Here is a 25,118-nt window from a genome sequence, read left to right as displayed (position 1 = left end):
GACCCCAGGTCTGAGAAGCATCTTTGGAACTTCTGCCAATCACACGACCCCCTTGCTGGAATGTTGAACTTGACAGAGAGCACTTAGGAAGAGGGCAAGGGGGACGGGAGGATGTTGGCACACCTGAGGGACAGGATATTGCTCCACACCGCAACAATTCAGGAGACATCCATCACCTGCAGGTCTCTATACAGACATGCATCTCATGGCTCTGTGAGAGCATATAAGCAAAGCTGCTGTTCTTAGAGTGCAGGACGCAGGATTCAGAACAAAATGGGTTATGCAACACCATGCAGAACACAGGCTGGCACATAAACATTGTTTCTTCAGCTGGGAGCACAGACCAGTCAAAGGCAGCGCTGAAAACAGCCTGCCTCCATCACCTTCATGCCCTCCCCTCAGGTATTTATTTATTTATCCACTGATGAGACGCCCTGGTGCCTTCCCTTCTCCAGCTGCCTCATAGGAGAGTGGTCAAGTAATTTTTCCATGTTAGGACATTGTTATTTTGTCACTGCTAGGGTTTTTTCTTTGAGGTGGCTTTTGTTGTCTTCTGACCATCCTTGTTCTGCTACTACTGCAAAGTTATACCAAACGAGCTTTTGTTGAAACCTTTGCTGGGGATTCTTTTAGTGACCTGAAGCACTGAGCCCTGGTAAGCAGCTGCAGGTGATTCTGCTAAGGTATGGAATGAGCCAGAGAACAGGGAGGGCTGACAGCCAGAGAACACCAGTGTGCAAAAAGGGTCTGCTCCTCTGAGATTCACCTGTGCAGCACAGCACCTCAGGAGATCAGCATCTGCTGTAGCACCTCTGGATGGAAACAGAAGCGCAGGAAGAATTTGGAGCCTTGTTCCTCACAAAGAAAGAGCAGAAGCCCTCGGCAGTGGGAGAGCTGCTGTCGGGACAAGCAAGCCCCCAGCATGAGCCCAGCAAGGCTGAGCTCAGGGGGGCTGGGCTGCTGCAGGGGGTCAATCTTGGGATGGGCACTGAGGTTCCCACTGCCCCAAGTCAGGGCACTTTGCAGTGCCTCCTCCTCGGGGGGCGGGGAGTCACAGCCAGGGCTGCCACGCAGCCCTGAGGTGCTCCTGTTTTGGGGAAAGGATGGGGTTTGCCCTTGTGGGTCACACCCAGCCCTGGGGTCCTTCAGAACTCCTGAGCACTGTCCATCCCACTCAAGTGAAACGTGCTTGGTGCTGCCAAACAGCTGAGATGTCAAAGATAAAGCTTGTGAGAGAAGTGGTGAAAGACCAGATATTCAAATAACTTAATGAAAGCAGCATCCTCATTTATTTCAGACTGTCCTTCTCAGAAACCACTGCAGCCAGCACATTCAGAGCAAGGAATCTGACAGACCCCATACAGACCAGTGGGGTTGAAATGAAGGAAACTCCGGTTAAGTCAGAGCTGTCAATGAGGGGTGAGCGGAGTTAGCAGTGCTGGGAAGGGAAACTGGAACTTATTGTCCTGGGGCCAAGCACAGTCCCAGTGGTGGCAGCAGCTTGTGGCAGCCCAGTGAAGGTTCAGAGATCTGTAATTAATCAGCCTGATCTCTTTGGAACTGGGCTGAGCTCCATGCAGATGAACCCTGGTCTGCGCTAGGGCAGGTCCCCATGTGATTTAAAAACAACCCCTGAGATAAGAAATCTACATCCACCATGATAACCTGATCTAAGATGCAATTAACTAGAAGATTACTTGTCCTTGCTGTTCAGAATGTCTCATTTCTAATTTGTGTTTGTCCAGCTTCAGTTTCTAGCCCCTGTGTCTGGTTTTACCTCCAAGTGTCCCTAGGAAGGCCTGACAGTGCTGAATGAGCCCTCCGGGAGGCTGAGCAGGAAGGCACAGTGGGGTCCGCAGTGGGTGTCAGGGAACAAGGAGGGGGTCCCTGGCACTCTTTGGGGGGCTCAGCCCCTCCTGCCCTGTGACCCCTGAGCAGGAGAACAGGCACCCACAGCTGCACACAGGACTGAGGAGCAGCCTGTCCAACCCCCCCATCCCCTCAGCTCCCACTGCAGCAGCCCCTGCAGCCCGTCTCCCTGCAGCCCATCTCCCTCTCCTGGTGCTGCTCTGAACCTCCTCTCTCTCAGCCTTTCTGAAATCCCCACCCCAGAGCTGAGTGCCCCTGAGCAGAGAACCAGAGGCCTGCAGGCACTGGGCACCTGCCCCAGGTGTCTGTGTGCAGCACACATTCTGCATAATGAAATCCAGTAACTCAGTAAACATTTCTGCTCTGCATTTGAAACAACTATGTGCAGTATTCATATTTTACAGTGGTAATGAAATACTTTCTATTCCATCAGTAATTAAGGAAGATGCTAAACTGTGTAAGTAACAATTTTTATAATGTGCAGAAGAAGAGCTTACATCCAAGAGTACTTAATTGGCTAATGAGTTCACTGAACCATTTATTTTTTTCTTTATAACAAATCATAGCACACTGGGGAACTTAAGATTACTAGGGGGAAAAATACCAATGTCTTGTCAGTATTTAAATGTGTTCACATGGATATCCAAGAAACTACACAGCAGTTAGTTCAACATACCTCCCAAGCAATCACCGACAAGCATTCAAAGGATGTCCTGGGTAAGTCAGTAAAAACTAGAACCCAATTTAATGTAATTTGAAAGAGGTACTTTCAAATTATTTTACGTAGGTTTTTTTATAAGCCTACAAGTTTGATAGAGCTAATGAGCGAGATGGGGCATGCTTAGAAATCTGTAAGTCATTTGACTAAGTTCTGCATGGCATTCTAATAAGAAAAATTAGCTGTATGCTGCAGCTAGTGTCCTCAGTATTAACAGATCCAAAAGAACTGGGTGACTGAGGAGGCTTATCTTACACAGCCATTTGACAGGTGTATCTCTAGCTCCATTCTCTTCACACATCAGTGCTATATGCTATTAGCAATCAGGGAGAAATAAAAAACAATTGCAGATAAAATTATTGGAATGGATAAAAGTGAATTGTTGGGATGGTAAAAGTAACAAGTGCACTTGCTCAAGAGAACCCTGATCTGGGTTGCTGCAAACACCAGGCTGAGGAACAGCCAGGTTGGTTACATTGCAGTGTAAGGTGCAAAATATGAGTAACAAGAATGGGGCTTCACTTTAATTCAGGAATGGCATCATGGGTGTAACAGGTCTGAACAATATCAGAGGCTGCAACATCTGCCCTGGAGCACAGACCACACTGGCTGGAGGGCATCTCGGCCCAGGCCTCCTCCTGGGCTGTGAAATGGGCAAATCACATCAAATACAGACCCAGGGCTCCTGAGCATTTGTATGATCTCAAGTGACCAGCAGAACAGCCCCCACACAAGCACACTGTGCACAGCTGTCCTCCCTTCATCTCAGGGGATGCACTGCAACAAGAAATGCACTGTGCAATTCCTCTCTCCTTCCCACCAGGGCATCAGAATGCTCGAATACACACAGGTCCAAAAAGTGACTGGTCAAATTTATGGAAAAAAAAAACATCTCTCCTCAGCCAAAAAAAATACAAAGATGCCTTTTTGACTCAAAGCTACCTAAGAAGCAGGTTACAACTCTGGGTGGGTACAGACATGCTGGGAAAGAGCTTTTCTCTGCTTGCTTTGCCTGTAAGTACCTTACTATCAACACCCATTATGACCTCTCATGCTCTTTACTGAGGAACAGGAAAAATTGAGTGAGAGTCAAGCAGGTGCTTGAGGCTGGGAAGCCTGCAGAGTGTGCTGGTTGTCTGTCAGAAAGGATGAGACCTGCACCAGGGATGGGCAGGGCTTTGGCTGCACAGGGAGGGTCAAAACAGGATACAGTGGCAGCAGCTGGGATGGAAACTTCTGTCTAAAGCTGGGATGACTCTTTCCCAGAGCACACCACTTGAATGGCTACACTGAAAATGCAACAGTGGACTCACATCTCTCCAGCCACGCCTAAGGGTGCACGACTTGTCGTGACTGTTCTGCTGACAAACCCAGGTGGATGCTGAAGCAGGAGCACCAGCCTGTGCCCAAGAGACATTCCCAGCAAACCCAGGACACAAAAGTGACTGGTAGCTGCCCGTGCCTGCAGCAGCTGATACAAACACACCAGAACCACGTGTCCCTGTGCTAACAACCCCCTAGGTTCAGTATTCTCAGTAGAGACCACAGCCCTCCTACTCAGGATGGTTAAATTTCCCTGGAAAAATTGTCCCCTCAAGTGCATCCAATGCTGCATTAGGAATTTCCCCTTCAGAAACCTGAGAAAATAGCAAAGCTTGTTGAGTTGCCAGAATGTGCTCTGGAACATTAAATCTTTTAAAATCTGTTATTGTAAATGTTTTTGATTGAACACCCACCATACATTTCCCTCTGAGAAGCAGGTGGGTGCACAGGTCTGAGTGCACATGCCACCTCCCCTTGGCATGTCAGGTGAGTTCTGTCAGGACAGTCTTCAAAGAAATGAAGAAGTCATGCTCAGGTGGATACAAAGAACAGGATTTATTCCAAACACCTTTGGGTACAGACCAAGCAACTCGACAAAAGACAGGACCACAGCAATCATCCAGGGCACCAGAGCTGCCTAGTACAGGCTAGGGTATTTGGATTTGGGATAGGGAAACTGGTATCCTACTACTAAGCCTGTGATCCATGCAGTGTCTTTGTTCCTTGTACCACAAAATTCCCTAATTCCCATACCTCCTTTTGTTAGTCTGGAGTCTGTCTGGATTAGTATGGACAAACAGAACACTCCAAAACGGGTGCATGATGCAGAGCACAGGGCTGGCTGGGACTGGGACACAGCAGCAGGCTTGGCACAGGGGGCTGATGTGGCTAGGCAGGACGGGTTGAGAGGAAGGGGGGAGCTGCAAAAGCACAGACTGCATTGGCAGGAGCGGAACGTCTGCACAGAAAGGCACAGCAGGACTGGAACTGCCACCCCTAGTAGAGAACGTCCTCGAAGCCGAGCAGCAGGAACTGGTGCAGGGCACTGGGCAGATGCAGCTGGGACAGGACCAGCAGCAGCCGGCCCTCCAGGAGGCTCCTGAGTGTGCAGCGAGCCAGGTGCTGCAAGGAGCGAGGTCTGTGCCCCAGGGAGAAAAGGGACTGGTAGAAACATGGGTATTTCTACAGAGAGAAAAAAGGACCAGAGGCATGCACAGCTGAAGGTATCATCCTGGGACCAGAGGTAGAACCAGACATCCACTAGCCTCACCATGGAGCATCCTCCCCATCCCCAGGAGCACCATCCCTGTGCCTGCAACCTCCCTGGCCAGCCCCAGCTGTGCCCAACCCGCTCCAGGCCGAGATGCCCCTGCAGCCCATTGGAGCCTGAACGCGTGTTCTTCAGCAGTAGCCAGCACTGGTTCCCTTACCTGTACCACCTCTGCTGGAACTGCTGCCAGCCAGTCCTCAGAGACACGCACGTGGCTGTAGCTGTTCACCAAGGCCTCGATGACACGCGGGCAGCTGTGGCAGCACCGCAGCACCTGGCCAGGGACAGACAGATGCCTTGAGAGGCCACCTGAAACAGGGGCTGGACAGTGTTAAAGAAATAAAGCAGGGATTGATCAAAAAGGCCTTCAAAGGATGTCCCTTGGGCAGTACAAGAGCCTGGCTGAGGCTACCCTCAAGATGGATTCCAAGTCACGAGTTTTCATATTTTTATAAGTTTTGGTCCATTTCCATATTGGGGTTAATTGTCCAATTACAGCTCCAGGTTATGCAGCCCCATCCTCCCAGTTTGCTCTCCTCAATTCACTGTTGTTGACACGTTTTGGGCCTGAAGCTATAATGGTATCCTTGGTTCTTGGGCTAGAAAAGGATTGTTTTGTCTGACTAAGCTGTGAAGAAAGCTTGCTAACACTATATAAAGTTCAGAGTTACATACTAATGCAGTATAGAATCCAGAAAATATGAAAGCTAAAACTCAAGGCATCAAGAGCAGGTGATCACCATCATTTGGCAAGATCCTGCAAGCCCCACTGTCACCTCCTAAAGTACTGCTCAATCCAGATGTAGTAAATCTGGTGAACTCCTGTCCTTCCCTCATGCTGACCCAGAAGAGAAAAACCACTGCAGGTATGAAGAACCAGAGCATCCCTCCTTGCAAAGAGGAGGGCTGAGCCATCACTCAACATGCACAGCATGGCCGCCTTCAGCACAACCCACAGCTCCTCCTCAGACACAGGGACCATCGTGCATGGCTGGGGTGATGATCTCCACCAGCTGCAAGAAGCTCATAAACATCAATACTCTACTTTATACCAGACTCCCCACCTCACATTGCAGTAGTTAGAGCATGAGCCATTCCAGGGCAGGGACTGGCATTCATTGTGTGATCAGACAGAGCACAGCACACCATGCATCTTTTGAGGGCCACACTGGGGGCTCAGGGATGCAGGATTGTGCCTCTTGGGTGCACGGCTGCAGAGACATCTGTACTTGTGTATAGAGCAGTGCTGGGCCTGTGTCAAGGGTGGCACAGAACCGCAGAGGACTTCACAGGTATTTGTACAACAATTCTGGTGTGTCCCACGTTGGTGTAGGTGCAGGTGACACACCAGTGCCGTGCACCTAGCCACAGTGCAGTCCTTGGAGAGCACTCCACCCAGGTAAAGCCGCACAGAGGCAGATTTCCCTGGCTCCGGGCTGCCACTCCCCATGGCCCAGGCCAGCAGTAGCTGTCAGAGTCTATTCTGGCTGTACCAGTGATCCTCATTATCTGGCGTTAATAGGAGATTAATTAGTGTTAATTGTTGATTTTCCTGTATTTTCCCAAAGGGGAGAGCAATCTGCTGATCTCCGGGCTGGGTAATTATTGCAGTGCTCAGGAATTAAGACAGGAAATTAACCCTTTGTCTGCAGGTGTCTTGCAGAGACAGCAGAAGCTGGAGGGTGCGCCCCTGAGAAGAAACACCTCCAGAGAAAAAGGACCAACAATTTCCAGATCAAGTAATTATGGAAACTGGGTGAGTGCTGTGCACACATTTTAGCAGACAAAAGCAGGACAGTACTACAGCAAATCACACCCCAGGAGAAAGTATCAGGCATTCCCATGCCAATAATGGCAGTTCTCTCTTCCAAGGCCCTGGGCAGAGCAGGGCAGGACAGCAAACAGGCTGCCTTGGAACAAGCCCTGCTCTGACAGCAGGGCCCACGGGGGCCCTGGTGCTGCTCACAGCCTTCCCCTCCCACCCACTCCCCTCACCTTGAGGAGGGAGCCCGGCCAGACGCGGACGGCGCCGTGGTTGAGCAGCGCTCGCACCACCTGCTCCGGGCGATGCTCCCGCTTGTAGGCAGCCACCTGCAGGATGTTGTGCAAGGCCGTGTTGCCGCCGTAATTCATGACATTGACATTGGCACCCCGGGCCAGCAGTAACTCTGCGATTTGAGCGTTGGCATTCTTGCAGGCCAGGTGCAGCGGGTGCTGCCGGTCCCGGTCCTCGGCGTTGACGCTGGCACCGCTCTCCACCAGCAGCTGGCACACCCGGTAGTAGCGGTCCATGTCCTGGGGCTGATGGTGCTGGGCACAGGCAGCATTCAGCGGTGTTTGCCCCTCCTTGTTCTTCACCTCCAGTTCAGCCCCGTGGTGCAGAAGCAGCTGGACGTGCTCTACCAGGCCGTGCCGTGACGCCACATGCAGTGCTGTGTCCTGCTCCTCCTCTGTCTGACTGTTCACACTGGCACCGTGCTGCAGTAGCTGCTGGACACACCTGTGTGGGCCAAGGCAATTTGCTGACCATTCCTCATCTCCACCTCCCATCCTGCCTCCCAGCTCCTACATCTGTACCATCCCAGCTTTTCCCCAGAGTCCGAAAACCCCTGCTCCTCATGCCCTGGAGCACTGTTTTTAAGCCAGGATGACTGGTGAGCAGAGACGCTGTCACCCTGATTTCAGCTAACTCTGCACAGACCTCTTAAGTGTTGTCACACCTGGTGCCTGCTCGCATGCACAGTGGATCTGCACAGGAACGTCCTGAACATTACAACCACTGGCTCCTCAGCTGCACCTGCTAAGGACACGGCCTTGCAGTCACCTGTTGGACCTCAGGGGTGATCCCGGGACAGGAGCAGGCACCAGGGCCAGCCCCGTTCTGCACCCACCAGCCCACCCTCAAGGGTGAGGAGGGACCCCTACCACGCGGGATTAGGCTTGAGGGGGCGGGAGGCTGGCTGCTGCCCCCGGCAGGACTCACCCGATGGAGTCGGAGCTCTTGCAGAGGTGCAGGGGCCTGTAGCCCTGCTCAGAGACGGCCTCGGGGTCGGCCCCGGCGCGGAGCAGCAGCCGCACGCAGTCCGGGCTGGCGGCCGCGCAGGCCTCATGCAGGGCCGTCCTGCCCCCCGGCGCCAGGTCCACGGCGGCGCCGCGCAGCAGCAGCAGCCGCAGGCACTCCGTGTAGCCCCGGCCCGCCGTGATGTGCAGCGGCGTGGTCAGCTCCTGCTCGTAGCTCAGCGACCACAGTCCTGCAGGGAAGAGAGCTCAGGGAGCCACATCCAGCCACGGTGCACAAACACCTGCCCTTTTCCTTGAGGCACCTGAGGTACATCCCCCTGAGGGACGGGTGTTCCCTCTCAAGGGACGTCAAGTCCCTTCCTTGCAAGATCCCTGCATTTGGACTGGCCCCCCAGGCAGAGATCCCTGGAAGGCTTTTAGGCCACACAGCCGTGCAGACAGGGAGCTCCAGGGAGCAGCAGCCCGCAGCAGAGGCTGCTCTGGGCACTGTGCCCCTCACCTGTGCCTCAGGGGCTACACGGGGCTGCTGTTGTCAGGGGCGCAGCAGGTGAAGGGTCTGGGCCACGAGCAGGGCTGATGGCAATGAGGTGGCTGGGCCAAGCACCGTGTGTGAAGCACCATGAACACAAGGAACCAGGCAGTAGAGAGGTGTCAGAGCCAACTGCCGCACACACAGAGGACTCAAACAAGCCCTGAGCAGAGTGCAGACAACAAGCTACAGCAGAGCTGGACATCTAGAGCCTAGGAGAGAACAAGGGGCTGAAATGTGCCAGCTCTCAAAGATGCTGACCCAGCACTACCCACCGCTGAGCCGGTGCTTTCTGCCGGCTAACAGTCTGCAGATGCTACAGGAAAAAATCTCCTTAAACTGTGCTTCTCACTGCCTACCCAGACTGAGCTGGAGACATCCCAGACTGCACCGGTGTGTTCCACACTACATCCTCTCAGCTCCTTCTTGCAGAGGTGCTATGTCACCTGTGTTTTCCAGGGGGAAAACACAAGTGAGTTTCAAACCACGTCTCAAAGGTCTAACTCCTGTTGTGACAGCCATCATAGGCTGTCCTGTTGTGACAGGACCATCTCAAAGGTCAAACCCATGTTATGATGGTCTGGCACAACCCAGTGGGAGCCCACAGCACAGAGCAGGCTGCATGCACAGCAGCTCCCAAGCACTTAAGACAATCCCTGTGGGAGGGACCAGATTTCCTGGATGCACCCTGTGCTCTCAGAAACAAGAACCCCTTTCCACAAGGAACACAGGAGAACCCGACCACAGCCCTGTGCTCTTGTTCCCATTCCCACTGCACTGCAAGCCAAGGAGCACCCATAACCCAGAACACCAGCAGCAGCCATGCCCCACAGCCCAGGCTGAGCCCCACAGCAGCTGAGCCCCAGAGCACACAGCCCAGGCTGAGCCCCCTGCCCCCCATACTCAGCCCACGGGGGTTGAAGCGGTAATTCTTCCACTCTTCCAGGTCACTGGTGTCAAACACAGTGCTGGGGCTCAGGTTGTTCTGAGGATCTCTGAGGATCTTGGCTATGGTGGCCTGATCCCCAGCCAGCAGGGCCTGCCAGAACACCTGGGCAGGGCCATGTGCCTGCTGTGTGCGGATGGGCTCCTGGCTCTCGTCTCTTCCGCCTGTGGTGCTGTCCATAGCACCCAAGCAGACTGTCCCCAGATAGCAGGACAGGACCTGCTGGTGCACCCAGCTGGGCTCTGAGGCACAGCCCCACCAGCAGCCTGGTTTGGGCTGAGAGTCTGCCTGCCTGCCAGCCCAGGGCATTCCACAGGGAGGGGGAACACGTCATACCCCTCTCTTTGGCTCAGGCTGGGCGCAGCTCAAGTCTCAGCTGTTCTATTCTGGGAAACCTTGTGACCAAACACTGGGGCCAAGAGGCTGATAAAGGCTCTCCACTCAGGCAGCAGTACCTCAGCAGTGCCCTACTGTGAAGGGGAAACCTTCAGGAAGGGCAGGGGAGCTTGAAGGGTAGTAATGGGGTCGAGACATCACTGAGACAACAGAGAGGGAAATGGTTTCATGCCTACTCAGCGTGTTGCCCAGTGCTGCCCTGACCACCACAGCATGACCCCAGGAGCTCCACACACTTCTCCATGCCTTTGTTCACCCCTTGGCTCCACACGTCTCCAGCACTGCACACCCATCTACCAGTTGCACCCGAGCCATTGGCACTAGGAAGATTTTTAAACAAGCTACGGGACAGCTATCTTTAATCAAAGCCAAAGAAATGGTAGAAATGGGTGCAAGGATGGGAAAAATTTGAGGTAATTATCCTTTAGACCCTCCCCACTTCCTCCTCTTTCTTGATATCCAGCCTTGCACAGAGCCCCTGCATAGCTTTGGCGCTCCCTTTCAGTCCTCAGACACTCCCCTGACTTGGCTGCTCACTCCAGTCTGCCAGGACTGTCACCTGAGCTGGTGCTTTCCTCTGAGCCCACTTGGCTGCACACAGCCAGCCTGCCCACCTGGGTCACAGAAGTGCATGTCCTGCTCAGTGGCACTAGCACCGTGCACATATTGTTCACTCCATACAATCTAGAGAACATGTCAAGCTGCATGGAAGGCTAGTAGAGCTCAGTCTAATTTTGTGTCATGGAACTACTCAGATCATGCAGCTAAACACCAGTTAAGTGACCCCAACAGACCACCAAGCAACAATCACCAGAGGACCAGAGCAGAGTGTAAGACAGGGAACTTTATCCTTCTCAGTAATGAAAATAAATGAGCAAGTTCTACGCTGACAGTATCCCGTTTGCTCTGGATTCACTTTGTCTAACTGAAATGTAGCCTAAAAAAAAGTAAAGAAAGGGAAGCCCCTGGCAGATGTTCTCACCTGATGGGACCCTCTATTTACCCAAGGATATAAGCAGGTATCCCATGGGAGCCTGAGGTTCCCAGTCATGCACCAGGGAGGCAGAAAGTGGTGTAAGTATCAGTGACATCAGACAGTTTACACTTCCTCTGGGCACATTAAAATACCAGTGAGGTGATCTGGGAAGGACAAGGTCACTAAAATCTACTTTTAAGGTCACTCAGTTCTGGGAACCTGTCCCTCCGTGGTCAGTGACATACAGAGACAAGCCTCAGGTAGCATGAAGGTTTGTTTTGGTTTTTGTTCTGTATTCCTATCTGACAAATTTGGCCACATATTTTTGCTCTGTACTTGACAAATGATCTTCTTTGGTTGGGTTTTTCTCCCAAATTTGCCCTAAAGCAGGACAAATACAGTTAAAGGCCTTCCCCACCTGAAACTCTTAAATTCTGGGAGTCTGCCTGCACCAGGTCACCAGGGGACAGCAGCAAGAGCAAAGGCACATCCAGGCTGCCCGGTGCACCTCTGCCTTGAACACACACACCAGCTGCACTGCTTACTGAGGAGCCTATAGACCATGCTGATGAGAAGCAAGTAAGAGGGACCAGAGAGTGTGGAAGCATGTGTGGTTGACCCAAGATGTGCCTGGACAAGGTAGAGATGGACAAGTGAAATGTACAAATGGAAAGAAGCACCAAGAATGATCAGCTCCTGACTCCTGTCACTGGGGAAAGCTTGCTTCCACCATCTTTCTCATAGACTGGATTTCTGCTCCCCTGGTCAAATCAATGTCATGGAACAGAGCAGCATTCTGATGCCTCTTCCCATGCACACTCCCCACCTCACACGTATTTCACATCCATCCCAGCAATCTCTAACAGGACAGTTCTGAGGATGTGCTTCTCCAGCAACTCTTCCAGGGGCCCTATTCTCATTATTTCCCAGCAGATCTGCCTCATGCCACCTTCAACAAGCCTACTACTACTTGTTGTACAGCCTTGCAGACTTCCTTCCTCACACTAAAGTTGTTCTCCAGTCCTTCTGCCACCACTGGGGATTCCTTTCAATATTTTTCTCAGGCGCTTGAGCCCTATCCTTGGACCCCATCCTGGGCATTTTCTAACCCATGTCCCAGCCCCTCATACCCACCACGTTTGCTGCTAGTCCAGCGCAGCTCATCGCCCCTGGTCTCGATTATGAGATTGATGGCTGAACTCTTGGTGAAGTACTTCTGCACCATGTCCAGGTCTCCAGTGAAGAGTGCATTCTGGATCAGCAGATCCTGGCACTGCAGTGGCTCCAGGCGGCCGTGCTGGTGTCCCCAGCCATCTGGGCTCAGTCTGTGCTCACTGTGCTGGGACCTCACACTGCAGGAATCCTTCCAGGGAGCTGGCTGCAGCAGATGCTGAGGGGCAGAGCGGAGAGGGGAGGTGCAGTCCATCACAGGTAACTCACCAGAGAAGTCTGAGCCACACAGTAAATGAGCTATAACAGCAAAGACCCTCTTGGTCAAGTGTTTGTCCTTTGCAGGCTGCTCCTGTGTTTCAGCTCCCCTGCATCTGGCTGGATTCAGGCCGAGGCTTGAATCACCCAGTATAAATAGCCTGGTTTGGCAGCTCCTCATCACTACCTCCCCTTCTTCCAAGAGCTCATTTTCAGCTGCTGGGTGCAATCACCAGCACGGACTAGACACAGGAGAGGGGTGGCAGGCAGCCTGGAAATGCTCTTTGTGCTTGTTGAATCTGCAGAGAGCCCCTGCTCGAGAGAGAGTCAGAGCAAGGTAGGGCAACCACGGCAGGGAGGCAGGTGGGAGAGGGGAGCTTGGGAAAGGCTTGGATCAGACTCGGAGGCAGAAGTCATTACGTCCCAAGGACAGAGCTCTTCCCCACAGGCAGCTCTACAGGGACCAAAAGACCACAGGGCTAGACAGGATACAGAAGGGCAGAGAGGGGAGCCCTGGAAAAACAGCTTGTACAACACTGTCACATTGGTCCCAAACTGTAATCAAGTTCTTTGTGGTCTGGCTGGAGGTGCTGATCAAACAGGGAACCAGACTTTGCTTGTGTTCCTGTTGGCAGCTGTTTCCAGAGCAGAGAAAAGAGTTATGTAAGAACCTTGAAGCTGAAAGGGTCCATGAACCAGTCCCAGGACTGGGATCATGCCAACCATTCCCATTGCCTCAGCCCAGCTGCTCTGTGCCAGTGCAGCATCTCCTGGTGCTGGGCTGGGAGCACATTGTTCTCCTGAAGGATGCAGTGGCTGCATCTCCAGCTCCACTGTGGAACCCACACTCGAGCTTCAGAGTCTCCTCCAGCCAGGTGAGGGGCTCAGAGCAGCAGCCCTGACTTGGGGAACTTTGAGTACAGGAAGTCTGGATTCCCTAAGAGATGAGGAAAAGGACAAACTAAGAACTCTTAGTTCTTTTCCAACCTGTTTTTACAACTTGTTCCTGAAACCAATGCCATCATTTCCACCCAGCTAGGGGCTTGGGACTAGAATCCCAAACCAACCCCTCTTACTCAGCACTGCTCCTGACCCAAGGCCATCGAGGAAAGGTCCCTGAGAGGAGCACCCTGCCTCCAGGGGTCCCCCACCCATTACCCTTGCATGCTGGTTGAGGGCAGGCTGTGTGCTCACACTCAGCATTTCACACACCTGGGTCTGCATGTCCTTGACTGCACCTGCTACCCTGGACATTTTCTCCCATTCCCGTGGCTAACAACAAAAACATCCCTAAAACCGCTTCAAACAAACCAATCAATCCAAAACTACAAACAAAAAACCCACACAGAAAGGAAAAAACCAACAAAAAACACCAAACCCATAAAACACAAGCAGCCTCCTTCGGCATCTCCAAGCCCAGCACCCACAGGTGCCAAGAAGGAAAGTCCACAGAGACATTGAGGGCACTGAGGGTCCTCAGCTGCAGGCAGATAAAAGGGTGCCAGAGCCATCCATTTCCTAGCCAGAAGAACAGCCAGTTGGGTCACTGAGAAAGAGACAAATGTCAGAATACAGCATGTCTTTAAGTGCACCTGGGGCTTTCATCCTCACCCCACTAATGTTTGGTCACAAGGCAGCACTGAGAAAAACCACAGCTGGGAGACCCTGGCTAGGAGAGCCTGAGCATGGTCAGGAGGAAGAGGACAAGGACTGAATACTGCCTTGTCCTCCCACACAGGATTTACATCTTGCATGGCTTGAGGGAGCACAGAGGGTGCCCACAGAGCAGTCAGAGAGAAACAGAAAGAGCAGCAAGGCCACTCTCCCAGCCAGCACTAACCAGCACCCACAGAACCGCTGCTGCTGCTCCATCAGCTCCCTCACACCTAGTCCCTCCAGCTCATGCATCTGCCATGGGCATTCAGGGGCACAGGCTTGTCCTCAGCTTCAGAGCCAGCCCAGGACAGCTGACACAACTCCAACAGTGCCCAGAGCACACCAGCTGAAAGCCCTGAGGCTTCGGGGTCAGGAACATGCAGTAACACAAGTCCAAGGGCTGGTCAGAAAGCGACCACAGGTGAAGGCCAGGACACCTGAACAAGAGTTCCATCACCAGGTATGGCCCACACGCCTCCATAGCCATGGACAGCACCCAGGTGCCATGACCTGGCTGTGCATTATCCCTCACCCCAGAGGACACCACCTCTATCTTGTCACATAAATGTCTCCATAGGGCCAAGCACTGCAGCCATGGTGGGGGAGAAGCATTCAGAGCTTCAGAAGGAGCCTGTGTGGGGAGGGAGCAGCATGCGTGGAGACGAGCCTGTAACGAGTTTGTAATATGCATGTGTGGCACGGCCCGCGCAGCGTCATCACAATGGCACAGGCACTTTCCCGCCTCATTGCCTCCCAAATGGATTTTAAATATCATTCCGAGGACACAATTATTTAAAACGCTGAACTAAACACTCACTAATGGGAAAACGGCGTGTGGCCTGCAGCAGCCATTCCTCATGGGGCCACTCTGCCCATGTCATCCTCTCCTCCAGCCCCACACCCGGCATGGGGCCACATGGCAGCTTCCTCCTCCTCCTCTTCCTCAGAGGCCAAACACGGCACCACTGGTACCTGTGCTGAGCCCGGGCCAGCACAGATTGCTTATGTGAGAGCACACCTTGTGTCCTCATCCCAGTGACCTCCAGCTCCAGAGCAGCTTCCAGGCCCCAGGGATGCTGCGAGTCAGCCCCAGGCCTCCAGGTCAGGGTCGCCTCACCAGACAGCAGGTCTTCCTGTCTCTGCCCAGTTTGGCATCAGGTAATGCAGGGCTACACTGGGAGAGGAAAAGGATGAGAGCAAGGATGCCTCCTGACCCCCTTTATATGGCCCTGGAAGTAATGGTTACAACATAAGATTTACTTTTTCTCTTAGTCTGAATATCTCCCACACCCCCAGGCACAATCCTGAGCAGGGAAAATGAAGAAAGCAGCATTATTGTAGGAATCCAGAGCACATAGAGCATGAAAAGAGAGCAAAACCCCAAGGAAACAAACTCTTTGTAGCAACCCTTGCTGGGGAGAACACAGGTAGAGAGAGCTCCAAGGATGCCTTGGATGCTCAGTCCCAGCACAGCACTGGCAGCATAAGGGGTGACAGAGCTTCAGGCAACAGTGCATTGGTTATGGGGGAGTGCTTGCCTGACCTTTGACCATGCCCCCTCTTCTTTCCTCCACACAAGGATTCCAAGGCCAACAACAAGCTGCCAGCCCTCAGAGACAGCAGCCAACCGCAACCTAAACAGAAGGGAAGTGACCCAGAGCAGCACGATCCCAACATGAGCAGCTGAGCACAGAGAGGGTGAGAGTCCATTGCTGGAACCCCGGCTGTACAACAGAGGTTCATATTTTAACAGCTTTGGCATCGCCAGGGCTATCCATCACCAGCTCATTTTCCTCCCTGTGCTGAGCTCCTCCTGCTTCTGCTGTTTGGATAGTGTCTGATGAGACACCGGAGCACCACCTGGCAGCACGGCTGCCAAAGGACACTACATGGCAAGGGGAATGCACACAGGACTGCACACTGCTGCCAGCCTCCACTGCCCAAAAGGCTCCCTCTCCTCAAACCTGCTCCACTCCTAACAGACCTCAGGGATGCTCTGCCTCTTGTTCCTCCTCCATGTGAGAGAAAGAGCACATGCTCTTAAGCCACTGCTCACTTAGAAAACACAAAACAGAGCACGGGCACTGGTGATATTTTCATGACCGCTCATTCAGCCCTATAGTGCTCTTTTTGAGAGGCTGAAGAAAGGGACAGAGAAAAAAAAATTAATTGTTTCTAGCCCACAGACATGCATAGCTTAGTCAGAACATAGATGTGGGGCCAGGGACAGGCAACATGACAGTGATGCAGTGTTGCAGCACTAAAAACTTGCTGTGAGACTTGTGAAGACATAGGCAGACCTAGACAAAGACAGACTCTCTGGAGCAAGCCCCAGCACACTTTGGAAGAGAGCCTGCACAGGCTCCAAGTTTCGCTTTTAGTGTAACCTGAGTACATTACGTACATACAGTACATTCTCACAGCGACCAGTGCCCTCTCACTGGGCAGCAGAGCCCAAAAGCAACTTTGCCCGCATCTCACGGGAGCCACAAGCCCAGTCTGAAAGCAGCTGAGCTGAGGCATGGCTCTCCCCAAAACTCATCAGCTAAACATAGGGTTAGTCCTCAGGAAAAGACAGCCCTGTATGACATCCTGGGCAGCATCCTGGGCAGCTCCAGGGGGTCTAACTGTGGGGAAACGAGCAGCAGGACTCCTGCACAGCAAGAGAAAAGCCCCTCACACAGGAAATACGAAAGGGACAGTGTGGGCAGGTGCAACGTAGAACTCCCTCATTCCAAGAGCAACCTCCTCCTTCTGCCCCTCCGTGCATCTGCACTACCTGTCACATCTCCGAGGAAGTGCAGGGATCTAGTAAGAGGAATGTGAGCCCAAACTTCAACTCCATTCTTCAGGTCTTTGTTGGGGATGGGGGGAAGAGAGGGGTGTGACACGAAGCAGGATGTAAAAGTGCAGTACTGGAGAACCAAGAACCTACAGTTTTAAATCCTTACTCCTCCGGGGCTCAGCCGGTGCTCGATGCTCCATCAGACATCTGCAGGAGACAGCCTCTGACTTCTCATAAATCAGCACCTTATCCACAGAGCCAGCCAGGCACCTGCCGAGAGAGCTGGGCTGCTGGCGGAGGAAGGGGCACGGCTCCCGGGTAGCTCCGAGCTGGGCTCAGGCAGGCAGGCAGACAGACCCGGGCAGCCTGCTCCGATCCCAGCTCAGGCAGGCAGACAGACCCGGGCAGCCTGCTCCGATCCCAGCTCAGGCAGGCAGACAGACCCGGGCAGCCTGCTCCGATCCCAGCTCAGGCAGGCAGACAGACCCGGGCAGCCTGCTCCGATCCCAGCTCAGGCAGACAGACCCGGGCAGCCTGCTCCGATCCCAGCTCAGGCAGGCAGACCCGGGCAGCCTGCTCCGATCCCAGCTCAGGCAGGCAGACAGACCCGGGCAGCCTGCTCCGACCCCAGCTCAGGCAGGCAGACAGACCCGGGCAGCCTGCTCCGACCTCTCAGCTCAGGCAGACAGACCCGGACAGCCTGCTCCGACCCCAGCTCAGGCAGGCAGACCCGGGCAGCCTGCTCCGACCCCAGCTCAGGCAGGCAGACCCGGGCAGCCTGCTCCGACCCCAGCTCAGGCAGGCAGACAGACCCGGACAGCCTGCTCCGATCCCAGCTCAGGCAGGCAGACCCGGGCAGCCTGCTCCGATCCCAGCTCAGGAAGGCAGACAGACCCGGGCAGCCTGCTCCGACCCCAGCTCAGGCAGACAGACCCGGGCAGCCTGCTCCGACCCCAGCTCAGGCAGGCAGACCCGGGCAGCCTGCTCCGATCCCAGCTCAGGCAGGCAGACAGACCCATCTCCAGGGCAGGAGCAGAACTGCAGCTCCGGGCTCCTCCGCACTGCCCATCCCTGAGAGCACGGCTGCCAGAGCTGCTGGAAAAGGAAAAAACCTGTAATGAACAAATCAAAAGTAAGGAATTTTTCTCCATTGCCTCCTCAAAGTTAAAGGTCTGTAAGTTAAAGTTTTGAACTTCCTCCAACAACGAACAGAAACTGGTTTATTTTAGAAAACGAGGCACCCTCTTTGCAGGTGGTACATGAGGTAAGCAAGTAATAAACTTCTGATACATCAGGCAAACTTCACCAGATACTAAGGAGCAGCCAATTACATTTTAGCAAGCAAAGATGATCTCCGCACTCCGGCTGTTGATAGGAGGTGGCTGTGGCGGCAGCGTTCAACATCCTCTGTAGGCAAGTACCTAACCTGCTACAAGGGCTGCAAAATCTAGAAAACATCGAAGTCTTTGCTGTCCTTATCTGTCCTGGCTGAGCCTCGGAGGCTTTTCATGCCCCACCCTGCTGGCCTGGCTGCCGTGGCTCTGCTCCTTCTCTGGCCTGTTTGACAGCTCTCAGAGGGAGCTCACCAGGGAAAGACCCATCACACCCAACACAGATCTCCCCCGTTGCACTCTGTAAGCCAGCTCTGGACCCGTGGTGGTGGTCACTCCTTTCCTGTGCTATTCACAATTATTCTCAGCATTTTCCTTCTTTTCTATTTTCTTTGCTTTTCTCTTTTATGAAGGACAAAAAAAAAAAAAAAAAGAATCATCACTTCGTTTTCCAACATCTAACCTCATTTATGTTTTAATCTCACTTGCAGGTATGTTTAGGACCTAGTTCCTTTACACAATTATGGATCAAGGCAAAACTTGCCTCTCCTCACCTTAGGCCTCCCACTCTTGGGCTGGACTCTCCCAGGTCTGCCACCCATTCATGCATGCAGCTGAGCATCCCTGCAGCTCTCTGCCCCTAGTGCCAGCCACAGAGCCTCTCCGCACAGCACAGCCACCACAAAGGCTAGAGGGAGGAAAAGAGGTGCAGCCCACACCTCTGCTCAAGTCCAGTTTTGGCTTGCAAGCCAGACACAATGAAGAGATTGCTCTTCAATGCTGTCCTACAGCCAAAAGGAAACAGAGCACCAGGCACAGCCCTTGGCTCTCTCCCCAGCTAGCCCCACTCTACAGCAGCAGGGATGGAGCTGAAAGGGAGATTCTCAGTGCTGCTGCCTCCTGTGCTCTCCCCAGAAGCATCATGTACATCTTGTCTGGCCCACACTACTGAGCCAGGCTGGCCCCCACCTGAGTCACAGCTCATGAGACACAGCAGCACCTCACACGCTGGGGAAATCCAGGATTGCCCCACTTATTGCCACCTTGAAACTTAACCCAGCTCTGGTTCCTCCTGGTACTCCTACCCTGACAGTGGCTGTGAAGATAAGACATTAGAACCAGCCATCCAGTCCCACTCTGAAGCTGACAAAAGGCACTGCAACAGGTTATCCAGAGAAGTTATGGATGCCCAAGCATCCAAAGCCAGGCTGGACAGGACTTGGAGCAACCAGGTCTAGCCGAAGGTGTCGCTGCCTGTGGCAGGGAGGTGGACCTGAATGGGCTTTAAGGGCCTTTTCAGCTGAAACCATTCTACAATCTCTAGCCAGAACACGGAACGCAAGTTTTCTTCACTCCAGCACAGACCCTGAGGCAGCAGCTCTGTGCAGGAATCCAGGGCAGCCCCACACACCCCAGGACGGTGCTGTGCTTACAAGACAGTCAAGCCATCCACCACAGGGGCATGGCCCTGGACACAGCACTCAGCCCTGTGGGCTGCCCAGGCTCCACGTGGACAGACAGAAGAAGTGTGCCTATTCTCCCTTCAGGGCCCGGGATCCCTCCTGCGAGAGGCACTTGGGGACACAAGGAAAGGCTGTGAGGGCCAGTCACTAATATGATGGTCCAAGCCTGCTGTGCAGGGCCTCCTCCTGCTGCTAGTTTTTGGTGCATGGATCTACCTGCAGCACACACACAAGGTCCAAGGCAGAACGCAGGACACCCAGCCCTAGCCCAGTTTAGAGCCCTGCAAGAAGGCACTGGCAGCAAGTAGAGATGATGGCCACATGTCTCGAAAGAAAACAGTTTGTTTTTCCTGTCAGTGAAGCTCATTTTGCTTCAGTTCTGCCTATCCCAGAAAGGAGAAAGTTTTCACCAGAAGGGAAAAAAAAAAACAACAAAAAACCCCACAAAACCAGCAAAACTCAAACTAAACAACAGCAATGACAAAAACAATACAAAAAACCAGCTAACAAGGAAAAACTCTCATTTGCATGACCCACAAGCAAAAAAAATCAACCAAAGGACAAGAGCTTTGAAAATAGTTTATAAACATTAGAAGAACCCTTTACCCAGTGCTAATTTGATCCTATTGACCCAAGGAGATTTAGCATCTACTCTAACCAGTATAAACTGATAACTTGGGCAGAAAGACCCACCACAGTTAGGAAGCAGTTGAAGAACAGCAGGAAAGTCAAAGGCAGCAGAAATTTTTAGCAGTCAGGAATCTGAAAGCCATAGTAAGGATTTTGGAGAACTGCAGAGAACCCATTACGCTTTCCATGGTGACCTCAGCTTTGCCCAGGCACACCCTCTGGTCCCTGCTCCTAGTTGCATGTGGTTGTTTTCAAACTACAGCTGTTCTTCCAGCCCTCCCAAACAATCCCCATGGCCACAGTTTCAACTGCCTCACAATTTGTGATGCAAAGATTAAAGACACAATCGGTATTTCTATGCATTTTTTATTTGCAGGCAGACAATGTGAGGTTCTGCTTTTTCAGCTGAATAAGGGCCAGCGCTTCTCCCGCAGGAGAAGGCAGCGGGCCCGGGTGGTGTCCCCGGGGGTCACTTGCTGCTGGTGTACTTGGTGACAGCCTTGGTGCCCTCGGAGACGGCGTGCTTGGCCAGCTCCCCGGGCAGCAGCAGGCGCGCGGCCGCCTGCACCTCGCGGCTGGTGAGCGTGGCGCGGCGCCCGTACTGCGCCAGGCGCGAGGCCTCCGCCGCCAGCCGCTCCAGCATGTCGTTCACAAAGGAGTTCATGATGCTCATGGCCTTGGAGGAGATGGCGAGGTCGGGGTGCACCTGCAGGGTGGGACCCAAACAGCGGCTCAGTGTCACCTACCCAGCACCTGGAGGGAGTGGGAGCTCTGGTCCCCGTCCCAGACAGGGCATTCTGACTCCAAAGGCACCTGCAGCTGCCCCCCCAAGGGTTTCAAATCATGGGCCACTTCAAACTCAGGATAGGCTCCCATAATGCTGTGGGAGTTTGGGGATTGCACTGGCAGAAGCCTCCTCACAATCCCCATGAAAAGCATAGCTGTAAGGGATGGAAATACTCCCATCTCCAAGTCCTATCTACAGACTCATGCTGACAAACCATGGCCTAGAAAACTCATGGCCACTTCCAAAAATGCTCTCATCTCCCCATCAAAAATCACCAGACATCTACTCAGGGGGCCAGAAGCAGCTATTTCTACTGTACTGACTTTCATGAAATTGCTTCTTGGCAGAGCTAAGCACCACAGCTCATTCCCTCTAGGAAACACTTTCTGCTCTGGATCCATCTCTACTACCCCTAGAATCCACCCCCTCAACTTCTAAGCTTCAGCTGGGGCTCTCCTGTACCTGCACTTATACTGTTTTTTCTTTCCCCATCTCTCTAGAAACCCAGATTTTTCTTCCTTGCTCTTTATGGTGCTAACATTCAACAGGGAGAAGTTGCTTTATGTACGAAGCAATTTCTAGCAAAAAGAAAACATTTACTCACCTGCTTCAGTACTTTGTAAATATAGACTGAAAATGCTTCCTTTCTCTTTGGCTTCCTTTTAGATCTTTTTTCCCCAGAAGCAGCAGCATGACCATGTTTCTTCAAAGGTTCTGGGCTCATCTTAGCCTCCAACAGAACAGCCAGTAAGTGCTGTGGGGCTGGTTATATAGCAGAGGCTGCAGGACCTACCCTGCCTCAGTTGCAGCCCCCAAGAAGCAGGACAAGTACACACCTGTGGCTGATGATTCCACTTTGCTCCAAATGAAAAGCAGCTGGCCTGAGAAGAGTTTGGAAGTGACAGATTCAGCTAAACTTTCAGACCGGAGAAATTTGAGTGTAACTGGGGCAAAGAAGAGCAAGAGCAGAAGCATCTGATTTACAGGGGACAGAATTACCAGAGAAGAGACATTTTCAGGTCCAAAAGGAGTTTGGTGAAAGAAGGGATCTTGCTTTGGTGCAAGGGTGTGAATTGGAGTACTCAAGGTACTCCAGAATCAAATGGAATCACATCTGTTCTATGGAACAGGTAATGCCATCAGGGGAAACCCAGTAACTGCAGGGAGAATAGGTCCAGAGATGAAAGGATGGCACTGTAAACATCCTACCAGCCAAATTTCCCCTGCTACCTAGCCTGTTCTTGGATCCCACTTGCTGCACACAACAGGGCCTGGAATGCCAGGAGGGGGGGCAATGGAGGGCTGACGCCCCAAGTGTGGATTGACCTGTCTTGGAAACCAATGATTTTGCTAATGAGGATAAATGTGATACAGGATTTAGGCATAGCCAGGAAAAACGTGTAGCAGCACAGCAGAGACGTGAACAAAACAGTTTTCTGTACTTTGGAGAGAAAAGGAAGCCTTTCAGCAGACACCACTACAGCCATAAGGGGTGATGCCAGTATGCTTGTATGGTGGGGGAACACACCTTCTTTGGTGGGGTTTCTGTGCCGACAGGTGGAATCTCCTGCTCAGGTACACACATCACACTGGCACATCCTGAGAAAATCACATCTCCCTAAGGGTGAGCCTGGGAGGCCTACTCATCAGTCAGTCATTGTGCAGCCCACAGTGTTTCACTGAATCACCTTATTCTCAGCCTGTCCTCATGGGGAGGCACCTGATCACCCTCCCCTAGTGCAAATAACTGTCACAGTGACAGGGGGGGCAGTGCCACGGCGAGGTTATTGCTCCCAGACACTGAAACCTTAGTGATCAGGCAGGGCAGGCTGGAATGGTCGTGTCAGTGCATTTGTGAAGGAGAACAGGCTTGTGAAGATATGTGGCAGTGGGATCCTCTTGAAAGAAGAATGACTAATTCTGGCAGTGAGGAGCAGGGGACATCACCACTTGTGCTTCCTAAGGGGCCCTGTGTTGTCAGGAGAAGTACAGGGTCCCCCTCAGAGGGACATTCCACCACCCTCCTTGCAATGGGAGCTGTGTTTCCTTGGTCACAGCACACAGTGAGGGACTCCTGTGCTGAAGGAGCTGGGGGCTGTTGTATCCCTCCCCAGGTACCACCCTGTTTGTGATACACAGCCTTACACAGTAATAAACACACTCCTGTCTTTTCTGAAAAGAACCCATTTAGCTGGAAGGGACCCGCTGGTGGAGGAAGAGCAACTGATCACCCAGTGTTAGGCACAGGAAGTCTTTACACACCAAGGGTGGAGGCTGATTCCTGGAGGAGTACAGTCAGCTTTGGAGCCTCAGGTTTGGAGAATTACCATCTGCTTCCCTGGACTGCATGTGCTAGAGGCTGTACAGGCTGCTGTGCTGAGCCTGCCTCATCCTGCTGCTGGTTTGTGGTGTACGGATCTGCCTGCAGCACACACACAAGGGAATCCCACAAGCCTGAACCTGCCACCTCTGGCTGTGTTAGAGCCAACCTTTCTTTTGGATAACAGGCAAGTGTGACTGTGCAGGCACTGGGTCACTTCTTTTACAGAAATGACCATCCTAGCACCTGAGGAGCAACTCTTGTAATTTATCGATAGTTTTGCTTTTCTGCAAAACCAGAAAATTCTCAGCTGAAACAGCTGGAAGTGGCACTGCCTCAGCTTGTTGCTGTCTTTGAGTTCAGTGCTCCAGGACATCTGTCTGCAACAGCTGCTTCAGCACAGCCCAACACACTGTCACCACAGAACAAACTGAGGTTAAACCAAGGCTAATAAAGCACATTTATGGATTCCATTTCACAAGTCCTGGCCTACTGTGACCCCTAGTGCAGCTACAGCTGCTTTTGCTTCAAACTTGTATCTGTGGCCCTCGTTTATACATCAGAGACCTCTGTGCACCTGAGAAGCTCCTCTCTCTTGCGCAGCAGATAGGTGACAGTGCTCTTCCTGGCTCCACGAGCTACAATGCTCCAACTACTGCCCCTGTCATCCCAGCAACCCCAGGCCATTCTCGGGGGTTACCGTTCCCAAAGAACTGAGTGTAAGATTGTATCCTCCATTTGTTACAGCAGATCTGATATGTAGTGAAATGAAACGGTACCAAATCTTTGGTAAGGAAAAGAAGTACAGGACAAATAGCTCTAGCCTCACTAAGGACTCTGATCTCAACGTTCTCACAGCTACTTCACAATCATTTCCAACTCACCAGCACTTCCTACAACCTAGAGAGGAGCACAAACAGACCTGCATTAATCTGTTATGGTTTAACTTGTGACCCATCAGTCTTTTGAGTAATCACTTCCCTGTGAGTTTTCACACCCTCACTCTACCTGATAACTTCCAAGTCCTCCACTGGGAGACAATCATCCAGGTGATATTTACTGCCATCTAGACCTTTCTGCAGAACTAATGTGGAAGCACTTATACTAACTGGCATTATTTTCCCAGAAAACATATTACTTTTCTCCCTCAGGGCATTGCTAGAACTGGTAAAAACCTGGAGTCCTTTTTGATCTACTGGAAGCAGCTCACATTGTGACATTTGTCCTATGGATGACACTCAGTGCTTCCACAGCAGCAGTCACAACTTGGATGGGCCCTTTGGGAAAGAAAAATAAGGAAAGACTCTACTCAAAAAGTCAAAGCCAGTCAGTTGGCACCAAAGAATGCCCTGCATGGGAGCACAACTCCTTCATTTGTCCTGTCCTTCCATTCACCCAGGCACTTGTGCTGCCAGATGGGCTGCTGGGCTACACAAGCCTCTCCTGTGACCAGTGCTGTCACTCCCATGGGTCAGAAGTAATTAAAACAATGACTCATGATCAAAAAAAGCTATTAGGTTCAATTTGCTACCAACCTTTCTCTTTAGTACCTTTTATTCTCGTACTAAATTAAAATGTATTTTATTCAAGCTTCTGTGGCTCATGGTGAGGTTTGAACACCAACTTCTCCAAAAATGTGTTACTGAGAACAAAAATAACCATTAAACTTC

General features: G+C 52.3%; 2 protein-coding genes across 2 annotated transcripts; both read right to left on the bottom strand.

Moving 5' to 3' along the window:
* Nucleotides 1–4,610: 4,610 nt before the first annotated feature.
* ASB10 (ankyrin repeat and SOCS box containing 10) lies at nucleotides 4,611–12,575 on the bottom strand. The gene is made up of 5 exons (XM_030233755.2): nucleotides 12,183–12,575; nucleotides 8,164–8,431; nucleotides 7,176–7,680; nucleotides 5,341–5,454; nucleotides 4,611–5,092 (listed from the first exon to the last, which is right to left on the bottom strand). The coding sequence occupies exons 1-5, from the start codon at nucleotides 12,472–12,474 to the stop codon at nucleotides 4,907–4,909; spliced, it is 1,365 nt and encodes a 454-aa protein (XP_030089615.1). The 5' UTR covers nucleotides 12,475–12,575; the 3' UTR covers nucleotides 4,611–4,906.
* Nucleotides 12,576–20,810: 8,235 nt separating this feature from the next.
* Nucleotides 20,811–22,366, bottom strand: LOC103824480 (late histone H2B.L4). Its single transcript, XM_050970940.1, has 2 exons — nucleotides 21,733–22,366; nucleotides 20,811–21,047 (listed from the first exon to the last, which is right to left on the bottom strand). Exons 1-2 carry the CDS (start codon nucleotides 21,850–21,852, stop codon nucleotides 20,811–20,813), a joined length of 357 nt encoding a protein of 118 aa, XP_050826897.1. The 5' UTR covers nucleotides 21,853–22,366.
* Between the last annotated feature and the right edge of the window lie 2,752 nt (nucleotides 22,367–25,118).

Source organism: Serinus canaria, chromosome 2, assembly GCF_022539315.1.
Source record: "Serinus canaria isolate serCan28SL12 chromosome 2, serCan2020, whole genome shotgun sequence".
NCBI lineage: Eukaryota > Metazoa > Chordata > Aves > Passeriformes > Fringillidae > Serinus > Serinus canaria.
This window is presented reverse-complemented; position numbering and strand designations above follow the sequence as displayed.